Here is a 10545-nt window from a genome sequence, read left to right on the forward strand (position 1 = left end):
TGTGTCCATACTTGTCTTGTTAGGCAGTGGACTTGTGTCCATACTTGTCTTGTTAGGCAGTGGACTTGTGTCCATACTTGTCTTGTTAGGCAGTGCTATCAGGACACTGCTGTCAGAAAACAAGTGTAGAAAGTTTAACATTGTTTCGGTTTGTTGGGTGCCTTCTGTCTGAGGAAAACATTATCCACACACATTTTCTGACTTTATCACACTCTGAAGGTCACATTTATCAGCTACATTTATAGATTTAATGTTTTTTTTAATTAGCAGAATACATTTTGCAGATATTACATTGAATATTTGATACTAAAAGTAGAGGGTGTCAGAGTTCTCCAAATCCTAATTTTTTTTTTTTTTTTTCGTTTAGAAGTATGCTACAGTTTAACTGATGTGTGTAAAAATACAATCAAATACAGTGGATTAGAAGAAGAGTGGGTGGCTGGGAGACAGTTTTTCAGTGATGAAAGTTTAGAATCACACTGAAGCTCTTTGCCTAATCTTTTTTAAACCTCTTCACAATACGTGACAAGTGTTGTGGTTCATTACACTGAAGTGGGAAAAACCCATCCATGGGGCTTTTAGTGGTTAGTCAGAATGGACAGGGGCAGGATGTGCCGCAGGCAGACGCAGCTGTCAGACGGAAAGGAAAGAAGGTTCTGTTTGAAGAGCTAAAAGAAGGGGTGAGACGAGTCTCATCCATGGGGGGTGATGTTCTTCACTCAGCGGACTGACAGGGGGTACCTGAGTCCCGAACATGGCACATCCCATCTGCAGGGATTAGTCTAAATGCTGGCAATTAGCCCTCTTCAGGACCACAGATCTTCTGATGGGATAACAGTAGGGTTTACCTGGACCACACACATAACCTCAGAGTTTTTACTGTCTTCATTTTCCACATTTTCTTCACAACTCTTCACTTCTGAAGTTATGAGACTCTGTAATTCATCACCTATCTAATTCAAGGATGTAAAATAAATATATCTAGGTTCATGCTGGCTTTGTTTTATTTGGACAGAGTGCACTGAAACAAGAAAATGTAACTTATTGTGTTGCTGGTTGTTTTAAGAGTGTGTCTTTTATGTTTTGCAGACTTGTGGTTGGAGCCAGCTGTATCCTTTGTCTGCCCTGGGGGCCATGGTGTTGAGTCTGCTGGCATTCAGTACACAAACAATACAGTTATGAATACTATAATAACACTGGTTTCAGACTAGTTTACATATAGAAAGCATTTGCTCTCATTTTAAATCGATAGTTCTAAATCCTGATTATCTTAGATAAAAACAAACATGAAATATTTTCCAATCTAGTTCAACCGTTTTGCATTAGACTAAATACTTTTTCATTTAATGCAGTAAAATGCTGTGATCCTGAACACTGTGTCACACAGATGTGGCTCTCGAGTGTGCAGGCTTTCTCACAGGCATCGGTTTGGACACCACAGTGATGGTTCGCAGCATCGCCCTCCGGGGTTTCGATCGGGTATTGCTTTCAGATATTCTTTCTGCATTATCTGAAATGCTAACCTGTCTGATTTTAAAGTTAGGTTATCTATTTGATTTCATACAGCAAATGGCAGGTCTTGTGACGGATTATATGGAGGCTTATGGGACCAGGTTTGTCTGGAACTCTGTCCCTAAAAGAGTGGACAAGCTGTCTTCAGGAGCCCTGCAGGTGATGTGGACAGACACTGAGACGGGCTGCGAGCACAAAGACACCTACGACTCGGTGTTATGGGCAGTTGGTGAGTTCACTGTTGTCCCCTCATTGTCATCCGTCAGAGTGCAGCGTCAGCTAAAAGCAGAAGAATCAAGGCTGGAAACAAAGTAATAAAGCCTGAGTGATGGGAATTGACTGGGGAAAAGTTAATCACTTGCTGCTGGTCCTCTGCTTGGAGCAGGGCAGGACAGAGCAGGATACATCCAGGCACAGGTCACCATGTTCCCCTCTTTGTTCTCCCCCCTACGCCTTCCTGGCTGTGCCATCCCTGCGGAAACCAACCACTCATCTATCACTGCCAGCCATGCCTGCAGCCATCCTCCTCCTTTCTCTGTTGTTTAATCAATTCTTCTTTTTCCACCAGCACTATGAGTAACAGTGGAAGGAACATCTGTCAGGGCCGCAGTCGTTGGTTTATTTGTGTTGCACGTTTTTCAAAAGTGGCACTTCCGAAAACCTGACTAGAAGCTTTTCATTTTATCGAAGAGGGTGGTCCCTTTGCTCAGTGCGTGGGACAGAGACAAGGATGTGCGTGACCCTACAACTGAGATGATGCTCATTCTTTCCTCTCGCGATGCCCTCGTTTCCCACACCGTCTCAGCCTGAGACAGCCGGTGAGAATGACAAGTCTGTCAGGGAATGCTTTGTCCTGCGTGAGATTCTGCATCTCGTGTTTCCTACAGTGCCTTGAAAAAGTATTCCCAGCTCTGGAACTGTCCTTTTCACATTACAGCCATAAACTTCAAAGTGTTTTACGAGGAGTTTTACATCTTAGACAAGCACAAAGTTGCACATGGACTTGAAGTGGAAAGAAAATGATACTCATTCTCCCTGACCATGTAGAACCACCTTTTGTTGGTATGTTTTATAAATCTAGAGCAGGGGTGGGCAACTCTGGTCTTTGAGGGCTGCTATCTTGTATGTTGTACTCATTTTCCAGCTCTAACGCACCACTTCAAGTTATGCAGGAGCTTAGTCATTTCCCAATTATTCAAATCTTTAAGAAAAGTCCAGTTTATATTGACCATACTGATATTATATCAGACACGMAGTACAGTATATTGAATACTTTTTAGGCACTGTAATATTTTGCATTTAGGCCAAAAGTTCAGTTTTGAACTGTTCTGAGCAGAGTACCATGTGTGCTGTGTCAAACTGCAGATGCTACTTCCTATGGATTTCTTTCAACAATAACACTTTTTGCCACTCTTCTATTAATTCAAAATTTGTCACGAAATAGTTGTCCTGTGGACAGATTCTCCCTCCTGAGCTGTGAATCTCTGCAGCTCCTCCAGTGTTGCCATGGGGCTTCTTGGCTGCTTCTCATATGAATGTTCTCTCTCAGCCTGTCAGATTAGGTGGACGGCCATGTCTTGGTAGGTTTGCAGTTGTGCCATTCTCTGTCCATTTTCAGATGATGGATTGAAGAGTTCTCTCAGATGTTCAAAGCTGGGGATATTGTTTTATAACCCAATCCTGCTTTAAACGTCCTAATAACTGACTTCTCTGATGTGTTCCTTGGTCTTCACAATGCTGTTTGATTACTAAACCTCTGAGGCCTTCACAGAACAGTTGTATTATCAGAGCTGCACATAAGCAGTGCGCAGGTGCGCATGCGCGGTCAAAAAAATGGTAAATGGACTGTACTTATAAAGCGCTTTTCTATCCATCCAGGACGCTCAAAGCTCTTCACACTACAATCAGTGTCCTCATTTACCCATTCACACAGCACTCTTTAGATCTCTACAAAGCTAACATGTACAATCATCTATGGAGTCTAATCAGTACCAATCACATTCATACACTGATGGGACACACATCAGAGGCATTAGGGGTGAAGTGTCTTGCCCAAGGACACAACAACTGAGACAGCTGGATGGGGGATCAAACCGGCGACCTTCCGGTACCAGGACGACTCCCCTAACCACTCTGCCACAGCCACCCCTAAAAAGAAAAAGCGCACCAGATGGAATGTCATGAAGCTCACTTGTGTACCTAAGATTGTACCTGATTGTCTGTCAAAACAACAGCTAGCAGGGCTCTAGAGTGCGACCAGTTTGGTCGCAAAGGCGACCTGATTTCCTAAAAAAAAATTAAAAATCCAGCTGCACTGGTTCGTTGTTCGGTGCTCACCAAGCCTCTTAGGGCAGCGGGACCCTGATATAAAGATTAAACGGACACTGCCTTCAACAAATCAGACGAAGTCCAGAGCCTTTTTATCCAATCACAGCTGAGCGGGGCGGGACCTTCAGTGAGAGCAAATTTGGTTGAAGCTGCTGCAGCTGGCTGCAACGGTCAGTCCTGACTCCTCCTGCACTTTACTCCTGAACTACCAGAGACTTTGGTCTGTAAAACCTAACTTGACATTAAATATACATATATTCAGGATGTTGTTATCGAACAGATCTGTCCAACTCTGTGTGAGTGACTAAACTCTCCTTCTGTTGAGAGACTTCTGTGATGGGAGCACATCACTGCGCACGCAGGCTGAGTCTTTCTGTGAGATTCACTGTTTACAGAACATTTGTTTAAAGCAAAGATGCTTATCTGTTTAACTTCACCCCCATCAAAAAAATTATATATTAAAAAATAAATAAAAACAACTTGCCATGTTCTCTAGGTGAATGAGTTTTAAATGTTATTTTAATTTATCATAAAGATCCACAAATTTCATTCACAATTTTATCAAAAAACAAGGTTCTTGATGTAAACTTGTTTATATTTAGGACCATAATGTGACACAGCTTTTCTGGGATAAATGCAATTTATTAAATGATCAAATATGAAGAATAAGTAATTATATGAGCTGAAACCATCTAAATAATATAATATTTTTGAATAAAATAGTCTTTTAAAAAAGAAATCAGTCTAACAAATAAAACATTTGTATGTTTTAAGTTGTTTTGCACTGTGCAAAAGACAGATATTTGCTGCTTGGGCTGGAGAGTGTGGAAAGCTGGTTTAACCAAGACCAAAGTGAAGACCAAACTACAAGTTGTCCATCTGAGAGACATGTGTAGTCAAAAAGACATTTAACCATGAAATGTTCAGTTTGTGATGTTTATATGACATACACACAGCCCCTCAGCCACTTAGGTAGTTTACAAAATTTATGCAGGGTAAAAAAAATAAATAAAAAACTTGTTGGACTGTTTTGGCATGATGTCCTGAGACGTTGCAGCTGATAGGAGYCATAAAACAGAACAGGGGGACGTTAGATGCCCTGACGCCCATCTAGATAAATGTGTTAAATGAGTGAAGGAAAATATGAGCACCAAGCAACAACCCTAGGTTCTCCCCTGAGAACCAGACCAAAATTTTATGTGCAACCCTGTGTATTATTGTTGTATTAAATTACCAGATTTCTTAATCAGGTGACTTCTGAAGGCAACGGTTATAAAGGCATCTTTAAATTCACCTCAGATTTGTTCAGAGCAGTTGTAAAAGCTGGTTTAATGTTCCTTTTTGAGAATCAGTAAAAATGTGGCCTCTTTGATGTGTGATCACATCAGGAATGAGCACAAGTTCACTTCCCCTTGCTGTAGCTTTTCTCCAGAAGCCGGGCAGGGTCCCAGGCCTCTGTGGAGTTATTAAAGGCCAGAGGGGACCAGGGGACCGTATCATCACATCCTTCTCCATGGCTGCATCTCCATCCATCTTTCCCCTCCTTCCTGACCTCACGGCTGCTTCCCTGTCCAGGTGTGGCCCTGCAAATACAGCAGGAAACAGAACGTTTCCAAGCTTCCTGTCTGCAAACTGGCAATGAGCACATTAGTCCCCTCCCTCACTGCCTTGTACAGTGCTCAAGGATGTCATTAAAAATGATTTCCTTTTTTTAAAAGGGTATTTGCTTGTCTGCTTTACACAAGCAGCAACTTCCTAAAATCATTAAGCTTGTGTGGAAGTGCCTAAAGTTCCTCAAATGGCCACTTGGGACTGACTCCAGAAGCAGATTACCTCTTCAGATAGTAAATAAAAGACAGTCTGCAACAACACACATCGTGTGTTAACAACAATCACTCACTTCGCTCTTTATGTGTTACTGTAGGGGTGCTACCATCTTAGAGTTTAGCTTGATATCTGTAAAATTAACCAACTTAAAGCCAGTTTTGTTTTGGTCATTGTTAGTCAGCTGTGATACCCATCTTGAATGTGATTGACTTATAAGTAAATCAGTTGCAGATGAAGATGAAATTATTTGAGTTTCAATAATCTTGCAGGTGATAGCCAGAAGGCTTTGTTACAGAAGTGGTTCCACAAGTTGGGTTTGGGTTCCCAGTTGGAGTTATAAAACACTGAGTTCTTAAGTTCATCTAAAAAATAATAATAACAAATTCTTATAGCATGTTTTCTCAATAACAGTAGTAATAATAAAATATTTCTTGATGCTCTTTGTGTTTTCCTATCTTTAAAATCTTCAGCCTGAAACAGCTGAGGTTGGAAATTTTTGCTACTGTTATTTTGTGGATTTGTCTCAGAACCACAGGTTAAAATTACTGAACTACTCAGAATGACCTTCTCATACTGCTGCATAGCTTCAAACCTTGATACATTTTAAACTCAACTCCCCCCTTATGTTTCTAAAAAGGCATTTTTTTGTAATCTGTTCTCACCATTGTGTGTGTCCTTGTGGAACATTCTAAAACAGATTGTAACCCACAATAAGCTCTGTCTGATCATCTACTGTAGATCAGTGGTTCCCAACCATTTTTCCTCAAAGCCAGGCTGAGCACCCAATACCCTCAAATAAAAGCTGAAAGTCTGGACTTTATGTCCTTGTCTATTATGTAACTATAACTTTAATGTTTCAGTAAAAAGTGAAAAAAAAAAAACTACTTTCTTGTCAGTTTCCAAAAAGATATGGACCTAACTGTATGTCTGAAAATGCATCTTGTGTTTGAACACCACATCAAAATTCACAAATGGAAGAATAACAACATGAATGTGTTTTAAGGATAAACTTTGTCAGAAAAATCATCTGTAACCAAACCTGAAAGATTCCAATGATTTAGCCTGATAAGTCAAACATAAATAGAGCTGTATGTGCCTCTGGAGAAAAACAAAATTTTTTGGTACTATATAGATTAACTTTTATTCATCATATAATCCCAGTTAAAAATTTCTGATAACCAAGCGCCACCTGAAACAAGTCATTTCTGAATTTAGCTCAAATAAGCTGTAGAGCAAGTGAATTATAACGTAGAAAATCTGTATTTTGCACAAAAAGTAAGTGGCCAACTCGGTTTACAATTAATACAGATCTTGCATGCCACTTTGTTGAATGAAATAAAATAAAACAGAAGGTAAATTATAAGATCTCCAGTTCTGAATTTTGAAAGAAATTTACTGTTGTTGAAAAGCCTCAAATGTGAGATTTCAAAACATTTTTTTAGTTATAATAGTGAATAAAAAATTATTAAAGCAAATTATGTTTTCTGAACAGTTAAATGCTGCAGTCCTCATTTCATTTAATTTAATTTATTGTAAAGGACAATGCACATTAATCGATATTCTGTGAATATAAATGTGCTGGAATTAGCACAACAGCTAAATTTCATCCGTAGTCCTGAGCAGATAAAAAGGTAACAATCAGGCCAGCGAGGATGTGATTTTATCATATTTGACTAAAAGGGTCAATTAAATCAAGTCTGATGCAATGCAAGCCTCTTTTTTTTTCTAAATAAAATTAAATTGATTTTATCCTTTTTTCATTCCCTGAAAAGCTGGTTAGGGAAAATACAGGCGCTTTGTTAGATTCAAGTTTTTTATGTGATGAAGATGTAAAAGGGCGTTGGTGACTAAAATTCGAGTAGCATGTCTCAACTAATGTGAAAAACTTATTAAATAGACATTCTTCATAAAACTACACTATGTTTTAATAATTTTGTTCTCTGGACAGCTACTATTGCACAAGGATGCTGCAAGCATTTATTTTTATCAGTTTGCATCTTAAAATGTTTTCTGGCTTAAAGTGATACACATTACCATGTTTTTGGCTGTGTGCATGAGCTGTTCTCCCCCAACAATAACAAGCCCCCGTCACACGGCTCTCTCCTTTTGTCTGTGTTCATTTGTTCAATCAGATAAGCTGGCAGCTCTCATTTTAACTTTCAGATTTTTGTTGTGGCTGTTTAGCTTCCTCTCAATATCACAACAGGCTTTGTTCAGGCGGTGTGAGTGTATCCACACTCCCACTGAGTTTATTACTCATGCAGTAATTTACCTCGCGCCTAGCTAAAGGTCTTGTTATGTGGTTTTAATACTGAATCTATTTGGTTTAGAACATAAACTTTTATTTCATTTCTACGTTAGAGCAGAGAGAGTGGCAGGGGGTCATCTTGTTTTGGTCTCAGGACAGGAAAATATTTAGAAGTGCTGCCTTTTGGGATTTGGCTGTGACTGGCCAACTTCCCCTCGCTCCTCATTCTGTGCACTCTGTCCCATTCAACCACACATGTTGTGGGGAACTAGACAGTTCCCTGAAGCCCCCGCCCCACCACCAGTCTGAGAATAAAGGGGGGTCGGGGAGGGCGTTGTTCTTTGGCTCCAGCCAGGAAAAGGGGTCTCGGGGGTTTGTTGTTTTTGCTGTCCGATAGCATCGACACGGGTTCCTTGGGCCTGGGTGTTTATTGTGCTACCCAAGCAGGCTGTGAGGAGCCATGTCGAGGAAGGTGGAGCATGCAGTCCAAGATCTGTCACCATGGAGACACAGCGTCGACAGCATCAGTCAGTCACCCCACCCCGCACCCCCCAGGAAGTGTCAGAGTATGCACCTTCGAATGTCCCGTGGGGTCTGTGGGCTTCCAGTTCCCAGCTGCTCATCAGCTGAACAGATGTTCATCAACTTCTATCTGCACTGATTACCTGCAGTCAGGAAAAAAGTAGGACACCCCATTAAAGAGGCAGGTCTTTATAAAGAAATGTTCACATATCAGTGTCCAATCTTGTTTTTTTTATTTCTGTAAAAGAAAGTGATTTAAATGAAATTAAACAACAAAAGATAGCACTGTTTTACTCATGAAACAAAAGATATGAACAAATAGAAGCACTCGGAGAGTGCAAACCTCTGCCAAGACCAATTTCCCCCATTTTGTAAGAGTTAATGCATAAAAGCAGAGATGGAAACACATTTGCCAAATAAGTTGTGACGTAGTGAACATTTAAGCAGGTAGTATGCACGGAATTTGTTCTTGGTGGAGTCCAATGTGAAAAAAAGTCAGACTCGTCACCCGACGTTATTCTTCGTCAAACTGGTGTCGGATTAAGCTCCTARGTTTTCATCAGTCACATTTCACCATGTAAAACGTCTGTTTTATCCTCTTGTATGAGTTTGTAATGGTTTGACTCTCTTTATAAAGTGCTTCCTGGCTACCCCCGTCTCCAAACTTTGAGGCCCGGCAGCTCTCTGTTTACAAGCCTAGTAGCGAGAAACTGTTTTGATTCGTTGTTTCGGAAATGTGGTGTGTTTGAGGAAATGGGAAAATTAGGTTTCGAGGTGCAGTCACGCACTTCCTGGTTACAAAACGTTCTGTAAATGCGCATATTATGGCAAAAATTATTTATCATTAAATATGGTTTTAAAATAACTTTTATAAAGTTTGAAGTCCGTGCTGTCCAATCCAGCTCACTGTTTTTTACAGAAGCCCTGTGAAAGCATCACAGCTTTGCCGATCTCAGAGTGTTAAAAGAAAAAAATTCCTGCATCCGCATCGTGATCTGGAACATCACCAAAATTTAAAGATGTGTTCCTTGGCCCAGTACCCACATGTGGTAAAAATGTCATGCCAATCCGTCCAGAAGTTTCTGAGTAATGTTGTCCACAGACAGACAGACAGACATACGCGACCAAAACCTTTAGACACCCTACGCTCTCATAACTAGTGTTGCCCTCTTTGACTGAAGTAACGTCAGTGAGATGCTTCTTGTGGTCAGATACCAATCTCTGACATTGATCTGAAGGAAGTTTGCCCCACTCATCAACCCAGAATTCTCTCAACTGCGAGATGTTTGAGGGTTTTCTTGCCTGAACAGCCTGTTTTAAGTCACTCCACAGCATCTCAATGAGATTAAGATCCAGACTTTGACCTGGCCGTTCCAGGACTCTCTCCTCTTCTTAGTTTTCAGCCAGGTCCTTGGTGGATTTACTGTTATGTTTTAGGTCATTGTCATTTTGCAGTGTCCAGTCCCCCTTCAGCTTTTATTTTTTACAGATAGTTTCACCTGTTCCTCAAACACCCTCTGATACACAATATAACTCACGGTGGATTCTATGAGGGTGAGCTGGCCTCGTTCTGATACAGCAACGTATMGCCAAATCATGACACGCCCACCTCCATGCTTCACAGTTGGTATGAAATTATTTTCTTTGAGTGCTGTGTTTGGTTTACTCCAACCATATCTGGTGTCCAAATAATTCAATTTTAGACTCATCTGTGCAAAGAACATTATTCCAGAAGTTGTAGTTTTTTTGTTTTTCATAGAGAGCAAAGGCTTCCTCCTTGCACACCTCCCATGAAAATAAAACTTCTGTGTTTTTCTGATAGTTAAGTCACACACTTTCACATCGACAGTAGCAAGAGCCTGCTGTAGGTCCTGTGATGAAATTTTAGGATTTGTCATGGTTGACCTGATGGATAGCCCCTCATCAGATCTAAACAACAAAAGAAATCTGAAGCTTCTATGTTTAACAGTTTTTGAGTTATAAGCATTTTTGCATGTGCTGACACCCCGTTTGAAAGGAGGCCCCTCCTCTTTTTTTTTTTTTTTTTTGTGGGGGGTTTTTTTTTTTTTTTTTTTTTTTTTTTTTTACTCCCCCGTTCCCCGCTGGCC

General features: G+C 40.5%; 1 protein-coding gene across 2 annotated transcripts in view; it reads left to right on the top strand.

Moving 5' to 3' along the window:
- The window catches only part of txnrd2.2 (thioredoxin reductase 2, tandem duplicate 2), a gene marked incomplete at its 5' end in the record, with an annotated part of 28232 nt that overhangs the window by 7849 nt on the left and 9838 nt on the right, over positions 1 to 10545 (top strand). For both annotated transcript variants that reach the window (XM_014018636.1, XM_014018637.1), the window contains 3 exon segments: positions 1090 to 1109; positions 1388 to 1479; positions 1567 to 1741. In XM_014018636.1, the coding sequence (XP_013874090.1) occupies positions 1090 to 1109; positions 1388 to 1479; positions 1567 to 1741 (287 nt within the window).

Source organism: Austrofundulus limnaeus, unplaced genomic scaffold (assembly GCF_001266775.1).
Source record: "Austrofundulus limnaeus strain Quisiro unplaced genomic scaffold, Austrofundulus_limnaeus-1.0 Scaffold198, whole genome shotgun sequence".
In the NCBI taxonomy this organism is placed as follows: Eukaryota; Metazoa; Chordata; class Actinopteri; order Cyprinodontiformes; family Rivulidae; genus Austrofundulus; species Austrofundulus limnaeus.